This window comes from Triturus cristatus, chromosome 6 (assembly GCF_964204655.1).
Source record: "Triturus cristatus chromosome 6, aTriCri1.1, whole genome shotgun sequence".
NCBI classification, from domain to species: Eukaryota; Metazoa; Chordata; class Amphibia; order Caudata; family Salamandridae; genus Triturus; species Triturus cristatus.
Genome location: NC_140589.1, coordinates 1,849,630,161 through 1,849,648,572, shown reverse-complemented (window position 1 = coordinate 1,849,648,572; position 18,412 = coordinate 1,849,630,161). Strand labels below are relative to the sequence as shown.

General features: G+C 45.1%; 1 protein-coding gene across 3 annotated transcripts in view; it reads left to right on the top strand.

Annotated features, from left to right (window-relative positions):
- ZNF512 (zinc finger protein 512) overlaps positions 1 to 18,412 on the top strand; it is a 174,347-nt gene that overhangs the window by 117,679 nt on the left and 38,256 nt on the right. For all 3 annotated transcript variants that reach the window (XM_085613325.1, XM_085613326.1, XM_085613324.1), the window contains exon 10: positions 4,751 to 4,918. In XM_085613325.1, coding sequence (XP_085469451.1) covers positions 4,751 to 4,918 — 168 coding nt within the window. The remainder of the gene's footprint in view (positions 1 to 4,750; positions 4,919 to 18,412) is intronic.

The following is an 18,412-nucleotide window of genomic DNA, read 5'->3' as shown; positions in this document are numbered from 1 at the left end:
ATTCAGACCATTTCCACATGGTCACCCTACAACAAGTCCTCCCGCTCCTCTGTCAGGGAGACTTTCTCACTACCTTGGATCTGAAAGACGCATACTTTCACATTCCAAACACCCCTCTCACAGGAAGTACCTCAGGTTCGTGGTGGACGGGCAGCATTACCAATTCACGGTTCTCCCCTTCGGGGTTACCACCGCACCACGGGTGTTTACCAAATGCCTAGCGGTAGTGGCAGCACACCTCAGACGTCAACACTTTCACGTCTTCCCTTACTTAGACGACTGGCTGACAAAAGCCGCGTCCTACCACCAATGTGTGCAACATACAAACAGCACCATCCAACTGCTCCACCAGCTAGGCTTCACAGTGAACTACCAAAAGTCCCACCTCATACCATCGCACACAAAGCAATATCTCGGGGCTACTATAGACACCTCCAAGGGTATTGCCTATCCAAACTCGGCCAGAATCACAAGCATTCAAGCCTTACGCAAAACATTCCTCCCTCAACACTCTCTTCCAGCAAGAGTGTTTATGAAGCTCATAGGAATGATGGCGTCTTGCATTTTCATAGTGCCCCATGCAAGACTCCACATGCGTCCACTTCAAGAGTGCCTAGCACAACAGTGGAACCAGGCCCAGGGTCAGCTGACGGATCTGGTGTTGGTGGACGGCCGCACACATCACTCTCTGCAGTGGTGGAACACCACAAACCTTTCCAAAGGGCGGCCGTTCCTGGACCCGGTTCCTCAGGTGATTCTAACAGCGGACGCATCGCTCTCCGGCTGGGGAGCGCACCTCCTACACCTCACAATGCAAGGTCTATGGACGCCACAGCAAAAATCGCTCCACATCAACCATCTGGAGCTCTTGGCGATCTTTCTAGCCCTAAAATCCTTCCAAAAACAGATTTCGGGCAAAGCAGTCCTCATTCGCACAGACAACATGACTGCAATGTATTATATCCAAAAACAGGGGGGGGACACACTCTCCCCAGCTCTCCCGCTTAGCCCAGAGCATATGGAGATGGGCAATTCCCCAAAACATCTTTCTCCTGGCACAGCACGTTCCAGGCGTACAAAACACCATGGCAGATCTGCTCAGCAGACAAACGCAACAACTACACGAATGGGAACTGCATGCACAAGTTCTTCACCCATTCTTCCAACAGTGGGGGCATCCTCAGATAGACCTCTTCGCCACCCACGAAAACAAAAAATGCCCAAGCTTCGCCGCCAGATACCCACACCCATTGTCCAAGGGCAATGCGATATGGATGAACTGGTCAGGCAGAGTTGCATACGCCTTTCCACCTCTCCCACTAATTCCATTAGTGGTAAGGAAACTACAACAACACTCCCTCACACTCATTCTAGTAGCTCCAACGTGGGCCAGGCAGCCGTGGTACACCACACTACTACAACTATCAGTGGTACCACATCAAAAACTGCACCTATCCCCATGCCTCCTAACCCAGAACCATGGAGAAATCAGGCACCCGGACCCAGCTCAGCTCAACCTTGCGATCTGGCTCCTGAAATCCTAGAATTTGGATACCTTAACCTTCCCCCTGATTGCATGAACATCATCATGGAAGCCAGACGTCCTACCACTAGAGCATGCTATGCCGCAAAGTGGAAAAGATTTGTAATTTACTGCCGTAACAATACAATCAACCCTTTAGATGCATCCATACAGCACATCATATGCTATCTGCTCCATCTTCACAGGTGTAACCTGGCATATTCATCCATACGCCTACACCTAGCAGCGATCGCTGCTTATCTACAAAACAGACAGCACTTATCACTGTTCAGAGTGCCCGCTATTAAAGCCTTTATGGAAGGCCTTAAACGAGTAATTCCTCCCAGGGCACCACCTTCCCCTGTATGGAATCTAAATTTAGTTCTTACACGGCTAATGGGTCCGCCCTTCGAACCAATGCATAAATGTGAGCTACAGTTTCTCACCTGGAAAACAGCTTTTCTCGTAGCTATCACTTCCCTTAGAAGGGTTGGTGAAATACAAGCGTTCACTATACAGGAACCCTTCCTACAAATACATCACAGCAAGGTCATACTTCGCACAAATCCGAAGTTTCTGCCCAAGGTCATTTCCCCCTTCCATCTCAATCAATCGGTGGAATTACCTGTCTTCTTCTCGCAACCTCAATCTGTTGCAGAGAGGGCCTTACACACACTCGATGTTAAAAGGGCTTTGCTGTACTACATACAAAGAACGCAACCCTTCAGGAAGACTAAACAATTGTTCGTTTCCTTCTCTCCACCACATAAAGGCAACCCCATCTCTAAATCAGGGATAGCTAGGTGGATTGTAAAGTGCATACAAATTTGCTATCAAAAGGCAAAAAGAACATTATCTGTTCCGCCTAAAGCCCACTCTACAAGAAAGTTAGGGGCTTCTATGGCTTTTCTAGGGAATATACCCTTAGATGACATCTGCAAAGCAGCCACATGGTCAACACCGCACACCTTCACAAAACATTACTGTGTAGATGTGCATTCCAAGCAGCAAGCTAGGGTGGGCCAGTCTGTACTAAAGACACTTTTTCAAACCACTGCAACGGATACCGGTGGTCGCCGCTAAGGTTGGGTACTGCTATATAATCTATGCTAAGTGTACAATCTGCAGCTCATATGCCTCGAACGGAATATGCTACTTACCAGTATGCATCTGTTCTTGGCATGTAGAGCTGCAGAGTTGTACACGCCCACCCGCCTACCTGTATCCGTTCCAGTACATCTTATTTAGATACAACACACATGGGTTTCTCACTGTTATTACTACGCTCCATCATTTCCCTGTTGGCGAAAAACAATCTGAGGATGGAGCCGAAGCCCATGCGCAGTACGGACCGAAGGAGGAGTCACCGAACTCGTGACTTCCAAAGACTGTCCAAAGAACAAAAACAAACTGCAAACATCCGGGCCCAACACCAGATGGCGATCTATGCTAAGTGTACAACTCTGCAGCTCTACATGCCAAGAACAGATGCATACTGGTAAGTAGCATATTCCTTTTTAGGTTACACCACCAGACCCTGAAATCAGATTCCTGACGACCTACGAAGCGTGGACGCCGAAGAGCCGCCACAACAAGACTGAAGGACCAGCGACTGATTGCGCCAGCCCTGCCGGCCAGTCTGCTGCTTTTCACCCTTGCTACAAAAAGTCGACTCGTTCTGCAGGCCCAGCGACCTCAAAGGTCCTGGGAGGCCTCCCTGCCTTCTATAAAGATCAAGAAACTCCGGTAGACACCAGACCTGTCCAAGAAGAAACCAACTTTAAAAGCAGAACTGAGGAACTGCAAAACCACCTCTGCACCCGATGCCCATGGCCTGAGTTCAAGACGCCCACCGGTCCTGCGAAGGCTACCCAGCGATTTTTCCACTGTAGAATGACCTCTGCTGACTTTACCTCTGCTTGCTGGCTGTAGAGTTGCTGTGAAGGATTGCCTCGGGCCCTCCCACCCCAAAAGAGGGTAAAGAGGCTCAGGAGTTCAGGCAGCGGACTCATCTGGAGCAGGAAGCACTTAAATCTAGCACCCTATAACAAATGCCCTTTAAGAAGCCAGGAAGGCAGAAGAGAAAGCTTCTGATTGCTGGTGCTGACCACCAAGAGAAAAATGAGTCCAAAAATATGCCATGGGCCCTGGTTGTCCGTGGGGAGAGGACAGTTATTGTGCCACTTGGTGGTACTTTCCGAAAAGTACCCTTGAATTCGTCCTACCCAAGGGCCTGCCGAAATGAGTGCTGCCCGGGGGCTCAATCCTTCATGACAAACAGAGGATTGGAGTGCCACCATGCTCGCACTTTGTAGCTCCTGCACCAGTTTTGGATAATGTTGGCCGACCCTGGAGCTGCTGGGCAGCATGGAACTGGTTTCCCCTCTCTGCTCCACCGGTGCCAGTTAAGACGACCAAGAGGCCATGGGACCTGGGGAGTGCAGTAGAGAGAGGGTCATGCTTGTATGGTGTAGCACTCAGCATTATAAAAAATAACAAGGGAAAGACTGTGCTGTGAGGCCGCCATGAAATCGAAACAAAGAATATTAATGCCACAGGCAATGGGGTGCCCAACAAATTTGCCTTGTGCAGTTGTTGAAGGGTTCCCCTCAACGGTGTACGGTGTTTGTAGAAGTCCTCAGGAAGGGCATTGCTCTGTGAAGGTGGATAAAGTTGTCAGTGCAACATAGCAGAAAAGCTTAAAGGTCAAGCTCTGTACTCAGGGCTAAACTGAAGTCAAATAAAGAATCTTAAAATCTTAGTGCCACCAATACAGCAGTGGATTAGCCAGCCGTAGCCAGTCTATCTGGGTAATCTTAGTTGGTCTTTCTTGAACTTGGACATGGCTTGCAAACATGTAAACTTATGGAGAAGTACATAGTGGCAAAGAATAAGTGACTGGCATAGCACTATCTCCCCAGCATTAATATATGCGGACATGCAATTCACGCAACCATCCTAAATGTGAATGATGGTGAGCCGTTCTTGAGGTGTCTCCACACAATCTAGTGATTGGCATTTTGGTACATAGGTAAGGACTGTACTGGAATGTTGCTGAGAGGTGGCAGATGTTACATGGTACAAGCTTCTAATTCTGTGCAAGGCTGTCATTCTGCAGAGCTAGTATCACCAGTAATTAGCACACTCTTATTTCTATCTTGTTTTGCTCAGTTGGTTTCTGATTGCATTTCTGATTTTGACACACATTATGCCGCCTCTCCCATTCAGGGCTGCACAAGCATCTTTACTTCTGTTGTCGGATACCTGTACCACACAAAGAAATGCGGGAAGAAAGAATCAGAGCTGAAGGAGATGGCACTGAAATGTCATAACTGTGGAAAGGTTTACCAATCGAGGGCAGGCCTCGTGTATCATATGAAGACAGAACATGACCCGGTGAGTATGCCCCTTATTAGTGTGGAAACATAATCTGCTTGTCCCAAGACAAAGCTTGCATGCGATGGGTTGATTCTCAGCTTCACTCCATCCATAATCAATCATGTTCTTGCCCAAAGTAAACAGTTAATGATTTACTTACCGTTTCTGGGACTTTAAAGTAGGGGGTTCTTTGCTGTTATTTTGTGTTTCATTAATCAGAAGTCACATTGCTTTGACTATCCACTTTTATAATGTGACACTTCTTGATCTACAGGCATTATCTGTGCTGTACTGATGGGTTAGCCTGATAGTGGGACATGCAGATATATATATATATAATCACTGAAAAAAACATAGGTTTCAGGCACATTATAGTTAGGAATTAGCATTTAAAAAACCTTAAAAATTAACTGAAAAAACCATAGGTTTCAGGGTCGTTATAGTTAGCTGGACTCTTCACTCGTACAAAACCATTGAAATTCCCCCGTTATAGTTAGTTCAGCTAACTATAACTCGCGCGCCCGCAATGCACTGCTGATGACGTCACATATTACATCACTCATGACATGGTCAGTGACATCACTCATGACATCACTGATGACATCTCAGATGACATCACTGATGACATCATCCAGTGAATGTGTGTTTTTCTGAAAATTACATATGTTTTATATATGTATATCTAACGGTCGATGGAAGAATAAATGGGTATATAAGTGTCTAAATGGATGATTTGTTTTTGTAAAATTGATTGTATAACTGACTGATTAAGTGTATCTTAGTGAATACATGGCTTAGTGAGTAATGTTTAAATATGTAGATATCTGTATCAGTCTCTCACTTTGTGTATAAGTGGCTGCATGGGTTGGTGAGTAGCTACATGGGTGTCTATATAGGTTATTAGTTGTTTTTTTGAGTATCAGTATGAATGTCTGAGTGTCTGTATGGTTCGGTGGGGGGTATTACGTAGTGCATAGGTGCATAAATGAGTGACTCACTGTTTGTATGTGTTGAAGACAGCATGTTTGCAGGACTGTATGGGTGGATGAGTGTGTGCATGGTGCGTTAGTGAGTGAATGACTCTCAATAGTGTCTTTATGAGTAACTACATATGTTTTAAACTAGTATGTGTGACTATTGGTGTATATAAGTGAGTATATGTTAGAGTGAGAGATTGGAAGAGTTCCTGTATGAATAAGTATGTGTTTCTAGAAGTGATTATTTAAAAGACTAAGTATGTGTATGTTTCTGTAGAAGTAAGTGTGGTGGTGTGTGTATAACTGTATATGCAAGTAAATGGATGTTTGATTCTTTATTAGCATGAGTGACTATGTGTGTGAGTAACTCTATGGATGAGTGGTGTTGTGTAACAGGATGTATAGGTACATATGATGAGTGAGTACATGTATGAGTGACTGTATAGGACTGTTGGTGAATGAGTGGATGTGTATGTGGATCTTAGAATTACTGAATAGGTTATTGTAACTGGTATTGGTATGTCCATTGTTTTGAAAATTTTAGTTTCTATTTTTGAATGTGTGTATCAAAGGTTATATTAGGGGGAGAGGAGGTCTACCACTCTATCACAAGGATGATGTCATCAGTGATGTCATTTAAGATGTCATCAGTGATGTCATGAGTGATGTCATTGACCATGTCATGAGTGATTTAATATGTGACGTCATCAGCAGTGCATTGCGGGTGCGCGAGTTATAGTTAGCTGAACTAACTATAACGGGGGAATTTCAATGGTTTTGTACGAGTGAAAAGTCCAGCTAACTATAACGCCCCTGAAACCAATTTTTTTTCCAATGAATTTCTAAGGTTTTTTAAATGCTAATTCCTAACTATAATGTGCCTGAAACCTATGGTTTTTTCAGTGAATTTCAAAGGTTTTTTAAATGCTAATTTTCAACTATGCCTACAGAGATAGGACATGTGAAGAAAGAAGAAAAAACGCACAGAAAGAAAAAAAAATGCAGAAAGAAGCAACAGAAGTCCTCAAAGACAAAGAAAAGTGCAGGAAGAAGGATAACGTGCAGAAAGAACAAACAGAAGAGCAGAAAGAAGCCTTGTTGCAAAATCATCCTGTACCCTCAATTTTTTCAGACGGATACGATACTGGTGGTAACTGAGTCTGACTAACCAGTCCTAGAGCCAGTGCTATGTTAAAAGACACTCATAATACAGTGAAAACACCTACATACACTAGGGAACACTATGCGTTGGGGTCCCCCTGTGATTAGCATGACCTCCTTTGTAAGCCCCTAGTATATAATAGGGCAGGGGATTAAAACTACCTCTTAAAACGTGCCACAGGGCGTGTTTGCACACGTCACCTCAGGCCCCGTCCATTCCCCACTGTGTAAACACGCCCTGTGGCCGTTTTAAGTTGGGAGATTAAGTTAATTTGAATCCTGAGGGTCCCTAGGGTCCAACTAGCCCACTAGGTACCTCCAGTAAGCGCCACAGAGCTGCGTTGCAGAGAGATGTAAAAAGGGGCACGGCATAGACCACCTCTCTGCAACGCAGCTCAATGGCGCATACTGGAGATACCTGTTGGGCTAGTTGGCCCTCAGGGACCCTCAGTATTGAAGGGGAATTAATTCCCCAACTTACAACTGCCCAGGGGGCGCGTTTGCAGAGTGCTGCAAGGAGAGAGCGTGGCCTCCGGCGCGATGCCGGTCTTTTATTTAGTTTATTTTCTTAAGAAGGAGGGCTGTGTGGCCCCCCTTCTTTCTCTAATTTATTGGCCATGGGGACCCCATCCCCCAGGGCCTGCACCCTAATTTTTTTGTTGAAAAAAATAAATTTGGAAGGGGGCCGTGTGGGCCCCCTCCCAAGGCCTTAATCGGCACCGGGGACCCCAACCCCCGGGTCATGGCCCTTTTTTTTTTTTTTTTAATTCTTTAAGAGGGGGGCTGCGTTGCCCCTCTCCTCAGGCCACTTATGACCCCGGGGACCCCATCCCCTGGGGCCGGCCATTGTTTTTTATTATTTAAAAAAATATATATATATAGAAACACCTAGGACATGCTGGACAAACCGTGTGTACCTATCACCATGACGATTTGCGTGATATTCATTAAAAGGCGACTATGCATACAATGAATCCACGTGGAATGTATTTACGCCGCTAGTGAAGCTCTGACGTGTCTGACGCCCTACCGTGCCTAATCCCGGCGCCCCCGCCGGTGGGTACTCTCCAAGTGGACACCCTTGTCGTTTATTTATACAAATATGGGTAGCTATTGACAGGCACATTTAATACATACGCACACCAAGCCATTCAAAGGGGATTCGACAAAAATTCGACCAAACTATGCAAGAAACCCCCCTCACGGTTAATAAAACACACATCCACCGCCAGATGTGTAATACTTTTTATTTTCCTCTCTGGAAAGGAGACGAACCTCACTTGAGAGTCACAGCGTGCTCCTGGCTGAGCTGAATGCTGTGTTACACCCACCAGTGCTCGCCGAGTGCCACAGACCTCTGTGTTGTATTCCACCAGCTAGTGCATATGCTATGACACTCTCTAGCCCATGTGCACTGTAACACCACCCCGTGAATATGTCATGCCACACTTGCCTTCGCACGGGTTATATTGCCCCATCTAACGTGCCTTCCTCGATGCCTATGTTATAACGCACAGCGCTATGCCATACATATTACAATCTGGCATCATATCTTTGTCACAGTGCATATGCAACGTTACACTCCCCAGCACATATTTTATATTACAACTTTAGAGACTAGTTAGGTTACACAACACTGCCCTGTGCATACTACACTCCAAGGCGCATATCGCATAGCACGCGCTAGTGCCTGTGCTATCTCGCACTCTCCAATGAATCTGTCATTGCGCACAATGTATTGCATATTATATTTCACGCCCGGTTCATTTTATATCACACTTTTTGGTGCATAGTTTATCCCATATACTATATCTATATATAGACTATGTTCTATATAACACTGCGTCCACCTACCCTTTTCACGGGTATTACATTTTGCGATGGGGGGTGGAGGGTCAGGGGGTGTTTCTGCCAAGTGAGCCCGGAGTCACAGTCACAAACGTCCTCTTCTTCCTGAATAAAAGTGAGATTATGCTGCATACTTGTTCATATTTTAAGTAGTTCGCACACACCCATTGTAAAAACAATAGATTTCCTAATACCCACCTTCTCTGAACAGTTAGCTTTCTGCCCCATCCACCTCCTCCCTATCCTCTGTTGTCTGAATCCATGGACTAGCCTCCTCCCTCCTGCCATGCATGGTCTGATGTGCTGCCACTGCCCTCCATTTAGCATGATGTACCAGTCCACTCCTCCTGCCCTCCATTGCCCAATTCTATGGCCCATCATTGACCTCCTGCTTAGCCTCTGTGCTTAGCTTGCTGCCCCTATTCTCCTTCCCCCTGCTGTCCGATGTCTTTGTGCATGCCCCTGCTCCATCCTTTTTGCCCACCATATTCCATGCCCCTGCCACTCCTATCTACTCTGAGTGTTCTGTTGAGCTGCCACTCCCCTCCCACCTGCCTAGCATTGTCAGATGACTGTAACCTGTCCCTGCCACCTCCAACCTGCCTGTCCACATGCCATGCCCCAATCCCCTTCCTCCTGTCCTCCATGGTCCATTTCACTGCCACACCCTTCTGCCCTCCCTGGTCTGTTGTGCTGCAACTGCTCCTCCTGCCTGCCCAGCGCGGTCTGTTGTGTGGCCCCTTCCCCTGAACTCTTGTCTGTGCCCAGGTCCTGACCCTCCCTTCTATCCTCCATGGTCTTTTGTGCATGCCCCTGCACCCTCCTTCTTGCCCATCATAGCCATTGTGCTGCCACTAACCCTCCCGCTTGCCATGCATGGTCTTCTGTGCTGCCATGGCCCCTCCCACCTTCCCTGTGTGGTCAGCTAGCTGCCCCTGACCCCCTCCCACCTTCCCTCCATGGTCCGTGTGTATGCCATCAAAGTCTCACTGTTGCTCTCCATGGTGTGTCTTGTTTCTAGTGCCCATCCTGCCTGACCTCCATGGTCATCTTGCTGCTCCTGCCCTGCCCCCTTGCCCCCCGACCTCTGTTTCCATGTGCAGACCCCTATTCCCTCCCTCCTGGCTTGTCTGTTCCATTGTAATGCCCCTGATCCGTCCCTCCTGCCCTTTATGGTCTGTTTTGCTTCAGCTTTCTCTCCTGTCTGTCCATTATGGTCAGCTAGCTACCATTGCCTCTTTTCCCTCTGTTGTCCATGTGCATGGTCCTGTCCCCTCCCTATTGCTTTCTATGGATTGTTGTGCTGCACTCCCGTCCCGCATGCCCTGTGTGGTGTATTGTGCTGCTGCAAACCCTGATGCCTGCCCTGTAGGGTCAGTTTGGTGCACCTCTCCATGTCCCTCCTGTCCTCTGTTATCCGAGTCCATGTCCCTACCCCAATTCCTCCTGCCTACCATGACCCAATGTACCATACTTGCGAACATTTTGAACTTGGTAAGAGGGAGATTTTGAAAAAAAACTGGGGTATTGATTTTCCCCTTTGAGTTACATTGAAAAAGAGGAGATTGTAGACAGGAGACAGATCAAATAAAGCCCATTTGAGCTTAAAAACATTGGACGTTTCCTGGCTGAAACGGGTCAGTTGGAATGTAAGGTTGTATTACCACTGCCTCTTCCTTCTGTCCACAATGGTCTATTATATTGCCACAGCCTGTCTTGCCAGTCTTGTATTGTTGGTTTGTTGCTCCTGCCCCCCTTTCCACTGCCCTCCATAGTCTGTTGTGCTGCCACTGCCCTTCCTGCCTGCCCAGTGTGGTCAAATTGTTGCCTCTGCACTGTCCTACCTGCCTTCAATTTTCAGAGTCTGTGCCCCTGGCCTCTGCCTCGCAACAGTATCCCAATGAACAACTAGATTGCTAACATTCTATATTTATTACAAAAGTGTGGAACGCCTGACGTCATCTTGATGTAATCAAAACTGTAATACCTAGAGCATTTCCTTTAGAAATTACATATATGAGAGGGTCTTATTTGCACCAAAATATGGTTAGTGCTCTAAAAAACTAAAATGAGGACATATTTTCTGAGTTTTCAAATAGCGACAAAGAACTTTTAAATTATTTGTAATCTTTGTTTTTTTATCCAGTTGACCACTTGATTAAATGTTGCACTTAGGGGAGAGGATGTGGTGTTATTTCCTGAGCTGCAGACTTTGCAACTGGGGAACCAGGTTGAAGTTTCTGCTTCAGCTCAACATTCTGTGATTCTGGTCAAATCACTTAATCTCCCCATGTCTACAACCAAAATGAATTTGATCTTGTGTGATGTAACCAATGCTCATGTAAAGCGCTCCAATACCTGACAAGTCTGTGCTACATAAAACTGCAAATACACAAAAAATAAGTGTTTTGCACACTTCTGTCATTGGGCTACATATGAGCTACATCTGGGTGATATTTGTGCTGCATTTGGGCTCTTTTGTCTCTGGTGGCCATCTTGGGAGATTTATTTGTTATGAAGTTTCCTAATTTCCTCATTTACTGCAGTCTCCTCAGTAGGAAATGCTTTCAGTTTTTTACTTTGATGCCATCAAGAAGGTATTCAGATATGTCACACATTTGCCATACATTCTGAATGTTAGCACTCTAGTTGCTCATTAGATCACTGTAGTAAAGCTACTGCTCACCACGGAAGTCTGCTGCTGGTATTAAAAGTGCATGTTTCAGTCTGCATATCAGAATTCTTTAATGAAATGGAAGAGGATTTGAGAAGTCACTCAAAATGTGCCCTAATTTTTCTTTCTTCAGCACTAATCATAATTTCTATGGCAAAATGAACCCCCTCATTGTGTTCCTTTTTAAATTAAATGTTTTAAGTGTTACCAGTTTATTCCAATCAAGATGGCTTCAGGTGTGCCATACTTTTGTCATAAGTAAGACAGTAAGCGCTCTAGTTGTTCTTAAGAACACTCTGGGACATTCTGTCATTGGGCTATACTTGGGCTACATCTGGGTGATATTTGGGCTACATTTGGGCTCTTTTGTCTCTGGTGGCCAGCTTGGGAGATTTATTTGTTATGAAGTTTCCTAATTTCCTCATTTACTGCAGTCTCCTCAGTAGGAAATTCTTTCAGTTTTTTACTTTGATTCCATCAAGAAGGCATTCAGATGTGTCACACATTTGCCATAAATTCTGAATGTTAGCACTCTAGTTGCTCATTAGATCACTGTAGTAAAGCTACTGCTCACCAGGGAAGTCTGCTGCTGGTATTTAAAGTGCATGTTTCAGTCTGCATGTCAGAATTGTTTTATGAAATAGAAGAGGATTTGAGAAGTCAAAATGTGCCCTAATTTTTCTTTCTGCAGCACTAATCAAAATTTCTATGGCAAAATGAACCCCCTCATTTTTAGGTCTCGCCTGAGCCAGCGCTTTAGCGCTGCTCCGGCGAGAGCTATAGAAAACGGGGATTGGGAAATGCAAACGAGTGCTTTTCAGGCCCCCAACTACAGTGCATGTGCGCCGTGTGCGCGCACCATTTGGCAGCCTGCGTGTATATTTCGCGGGCGCTTTGATGTTCTCAGTGAGCCGCGCGGCCACTGCGAACATCAAAGCGCCCGCGAAATGTACTCCATTTGCCACCCCCTCCCTTATCCCACCTCCTGCTTGTTTCACAATGGTGACAGTGCCTAGCTCACCGGAGGGCCAAGCCCTCACACACCCTATAAACGTCTTCATTGCTTGTAACATCCTGACTCGCGGTCACCACTTTCGGACCCTCACACCCCCTCAACACTCACACCGACGCATCTAACCATCACCACGCGTCGTCTTCAATCCGTCGTTCACCCCTCTTTTAAACCTCACGTCAATTCGTCCCTTCCTATCTGTCCTTAAAACACACTGCTGTGCCCTCTAAGTTCAACACCTTCTGTCATACACCGCTCCTAACACCCGTGCCGCAGGACTCAGAATTCTGCCATCTCTGTTACCCTCACACATCAAGGCTCCCATAGGTCTGCGTCTGAAGCACTTCATTGAGCCAGCAGGCCCTCGTTCTACCTTTACTAACCCTCATACCCTAACCACATCTATTGTGTATATCATAACTTCTTACTCCCAAGTAACAATGACTTAGGGATAGGGACAAAGTTAAGTGCATCACTGTTTCGTTAGGGTATGTGCATTATGATGATGATGGAAACAATGGCCTATAATAAACACGTGGCAATGGCACTTGCTGTATTATCGGGTGGAGGAATGTTGCAATGTACATTGTACGCTTAAGACGCACATTGGTATACCGTTCAGTGTTTCGTTTGCAATGTCAACATAAATACACTGAAATATAAAATAATAACTTCTAAATGCCAAACAGCAACTCCTAACTGTCGTTTCACCTGGTCTAACCATCACACCAACTCACCCGGCCACCCCCATACTACCTCTGGTCATTCTCATACCGTTAAAACCCCTCAGACTAATAAATCACCACTTCCGGCTGCCTCGTCCATTCTCTGCTCCTTATACCGGCTCTTTCAACATTCGTACCACTGAGTCTTAAAACGTATATCGCCCTTTTCTCCCCCTCTTCCAACCTTCAAAGCCATTCATTCCACTTCAAACACTTCCAGCCATCTCTTCCCAATCTTGGACTGACACTTCCCAGCGCCTAGAGGCTGTCCAGTGCACGACGTCAGACAAGAACAAGCATTTACAATGCAATAGGTCTCGCATTTACACGGGTTTGAGCTATTGGCATTGTAAATGACAATGCATTTATTTATGTTTTGGGTTTTTAAAACATAAATAAAAGGCATTGTCATTATACAATGCCATTAGCTTAAACTCACGTAAACGCGAGACCTATTGCATTGCAAATGCTTGTGTTCCTTTGTAAATTATATGTTTTAAGTGTTACCACTTTATTCCAATCAAGATGGCTTCAGGTGTGCCATACTTTTGTCATAAGTAAGACTATTAGCGCTCTAGTTGTTCGTTAGAACACTCTGGGACATTCTGTCATTGGGCTATACTTGGGCTACATCTGGGTGATATTTGTGCTACATTTGGGCTCTTTTGTCTCTGGTGGCCATTTTGGGAGACTTATTTGTTATGAAGTTTCCTAATTTTTCATTTACTACACTCTCCTCAGTAGGAAATACTTTCAGTTTTTTACTTTGATTCCATCAAGAAGGCATTCAGATGTGTCGCACATTTGCCATAAATTCAGAATGTTAGCACTCTAGTTGCTTATTAGATCACTGTAGTAAAGCTACTGCTCACCAGGGAAGTCTGCTGCTGGTATTGAAAGTGCATGTTTCAGTCTGCATGTCAGATTTTTTTAATAAAATAGAAGAGGATTTGAGAAGTCACTCAAAATGTGCCCTAATTTTTCTTTCTGCAGCACTAATCGTACGTTCTATGGCAAAATGAACCCCCTCATTTTGTTACTTTTTAAATTAAATGTTTTAAGAGTTACCACTTTAATCCAAGCAAGATGGCTTCAGGTGTGCCATACGTTTGTCATAAGTAGGACTGTTAGCGCTCTAGTTGTTCTTTGGAACACTCTGGGAAGCTGCAGTAGAACACAAAGGAATCAACTGACAGTCTCTGCCCTTGTTGGATGTACATGTTTTACTGAGAATGTCAGACTTCATTCTCACTTGACTGAGAAAGATAATGAGAATTTACAGAAAATATGCTCTCAGTTTAGCTTATAGATCACCTTCTAAACCTCTGTGGGAAAAGCATGAGAAAATAGTTTTCTCTCAAATATGATTCATGATATCACAGCAGAAGGCTTTTTCACATGGTAAAATCACCTTAGAACACACCATAATTCCTAAAATGAGTATGGTACCATCAACAAATGAGTTATAATGTAACTAAAGTCTTAAAACCTTCTATTAACTGCAATGCTTTTTAATGAGGTGCTATCATGTATATTGATCCCAAGATGGCTGCCAACACTTCTTGGATGAAGTACTGACAGCCAATCAGATCTCACGATGAGATGTGTGGTTAGGCTCCGCCCAGATGTATCTATCTTTTAAACTCTAATTTTCTCAGGAACTACTGAACGGAGTTACACCATTTAAGCAAAAGGCACGAGCCTGAACTGAGGACTACCTCTTTGCCAAATTTGGTGTAATTCCGTTCAGCAGTTCGGGCTGTAGCTGCGTCAGCAGGTCCTATGGGAAAATGCATGGGGAAAACGCGTTTTGGGACCCCCCTTTTTTCTCGGCCCCCGCTTGACGAATCACCGTGAAGATTCGTCAATCGGCGCCAACGTTACTCCAAATAGAATGTTGCGGATTTCCTATGGAAAATAGGTCCTAACTATAACTACCTACTGGCGACTGCCAGTAGGTAATATATAGATAGATAGATAGATAGATAGATAGATAGATAGATAGATAGATAGATATACATATATAGATAGATATAGATATATTACCTACTGGCGGTCGGCAGTAGGTAGTTATAGTTAGGACCACGTTTCCATAGGAAATCCGCAACATTCTATTTTGAATAACTTTGGCGCCGGTTGACGAATCCTCGCAAATTTTTCAAAATAGGTGGGGCGCTACGCTCCGCTCCTACCCTGAAAGTCTCGGGGGGATTCGTCAAGCGGGGGCTGAGATAAAAGGGGGGTCCCAAAACGTGTTTTTCCCATGCATTTTTCCATAGGACCTTTAGACACAGCTACAGCCCGAACGGCTGAACAGAATTACTTGAAATTTGGCAGAGAGGTAGTCCTCAGGTCAAGGAAGTGCCTTTTGTAGGTTTGGTGTAAATCTGTTCAGTAGATTCTGAGAAAATAGCCTTTAAATCAATATATATATCTGTGGCAGCTTACGGTGCGCTTACGGTGCGCTTACCGTACGCGTACGGTGGTGTGCGCGAGCGCGATTCTGATTGGCCCTTAGATCTTAGTAAACATTCGAATCGGTCGAAACCAGGAAGCGGCGGCCGCCATTTTCTCTCTCGCACTCTGATAGGGGGTTGAAAAACAAAGTGCAAATCATGTAAAGGGGCTGTTTACACAGCTCCCAAGCACCTAGCCATGTCGAGGGAGTCCCCAACGATCCCCCAAGTGAAAAAAGGCAATTTTAATTTTTTTGAAAATTTCGCCGATTACGCTTACCGTACGCGTACGGTAAGAAATAATAATAAAAAAAAAAATATCCACATTCTCCCCACCCCGTGTGCATGGCTCATCAGAGATAAACAAAACATATATTTTACCTGTCACAACGATGCTCATCATATGACCTCCATGTGCGCACGGTGCGCGAAGCGCATCGTGCGTTCATGGCCCATCTAGCGTAACGTGGGCACGCGGTGCGCGAAGCGCACCGCGTGTGCACCGTGCGCGCACGGAACAAACTGCGTTAAGTGGGCGCGCACGCCACAAACGGCGTAAAGTAACTTAGCATTTAAAAAAACGTACAAATTCACTGAAAAAACCATAGGTTTCACACACGTTATAGTTAGGAATTAGCATTTAAAAAACCTTGCAAATTCACTGAAAAAACCATAGGTTTCACACATGTTATAGTTAGCTGGACATTTTACTGATAAAAACCAATGAAATTCCCCCGTTATAGTTACTGTAGGCAACTATAACTCACGCGACCGTAATCCTCTGCTGATGACATATGTGTCTTTATGAAAAAAAAATATTTGTAATATATGTATAGCTAAAATTTAATGGAAGAAGACATGGGCAAATAAGTGTCTAAATACAGCATTAGCATCAGCAGAGGATTACAGTCGCGTGAGTTATAGTTGCCTACAGTAACTATAACGGGGGAATTTCATTGGTTTTTTATCAGTAAAATGTCCAGCTAACTATAACGTGTGAAACCTATGGTTTTTTCAGTGAATATAGATATATACATTAGTCTATAACATATAATTTTGGAGTCGAGCGCAGTTACTGTTGCTTCTAAGTTGAAAACAGTGAGTGAACAAAATACACATTTTGTAGAAGCCCCTCCTGAATTGGTCGCAGTAGAGCAAGTTTGCTGCTGATTGTACGAGTACTAAATGGTCTCGATAGACATACTATCTTGTGTAGATAAGCGGTCATGGCCAGAGACAGCCCAAAATATAGAGACTACAAAAAGAACCTTCACAAAGAGGAGCAGTGAGGGTGTACGCTGCATCTGACCTTCTGTAGGCCTTAGGATAAAATAATGCAAGTTCTGCCGTGTTCAGGTCAATACAAAGTTTATTGTGTAGATTACTTAAAACCATAACAATATAAAATATTTAAAAGACATATTATGCAGAGGGCAAGAGAGAGACAATTTTTTTTTTGGGCTATTTGAAATCTATTATTAGTGAGCCGGATTAGATTTTTTGAAAAAATTAAAATAGTTTAAAATCAACCACAAAATGGAGTAAATACGTAACAAATATAAAAACTCAATTACAGAAATGACAAGCTTTACAGTGCCTAATGTCCAAGGTGCAGGAACTAAAAGTTATCAATCCTCGGTCAACTTTGTGCTTTATTATATGTTTTTAAGAAGGTCCTGCACGGCTTTAAAAAATTTACCTATACAGGCATGCTACTTCCAGGCTAGTACCACCCATAAGGTGGACTTATGTGAGGTGGACACGATTTTTCAGAAATAGCCATCTTTATGATGGCATTCTTGGGAATTCTGGGACAGGGTTAGGCCAACTTCCCACAGGAAGTGGTCATATAGGGGTGGTAGTGACACCAGGGTTCAGTAGCCCATTGACTACTACCCTAGACTCCCCTAAACCCCCTATATTCAGTATTTAAGGGAGCCCCTGGCACCAGAGAAGCAGATCTGAAGACCTAAGAAGAGAGAAGAAAACAAAGAGGAGAGAAGAAGCAGCTGACCTGGTACCAACCCTGTCGACCAGTCTGGATCCGTCATCGAAAACTGTGCCAAAGTTGACCTGGTAGGACTACCTGCCTTCGAAAAAGACTCAAGACCTCCCATGAACAGCAGACCTGTTCTGAAGGAACTCCAAAAGAGAAGACTCTGAGGCCTCCGTAACCGCCAAAAACCAACACCCGAAGTCAACACTGCACCCTGCGCGTCTGGTCCGAGTTGAAGTTGGCCACCAGTGTCAACTAGGTCCCCCAGCCCTCCAGAGCTCGTGTCCATCATTGATTCACCCCTCTTGAACTCACCAGCATCGCCTGCAGCCTCTGCAGGCATGCCCCCTCAACCATGACCGCTCCGGTAAGGAAGGCCGCCGATGCCCAAGGACACCCCTGCACCCTCTGCCCCTAGGCCTTGGAGAAGAGGACCAAGGGTGCCCCCCGCCGTCCCGGAGCATCGCAATGCCTGAGCCCACTTGCTGGTTCAGCCCGACTGACTTCCTGGCCAGAGTCTGCTGCCTCTTTTTGCAATGACAGAGCTCCATTGAAATACATTGGGCTCTCGACATTGATTTGCACCCTGATCCTGCCGCCCTCGTGCCGCTGGTGGTGTTCTGTTGGTGCTGCCTTGGACCTTGCCCTCCACTCACCTTAACA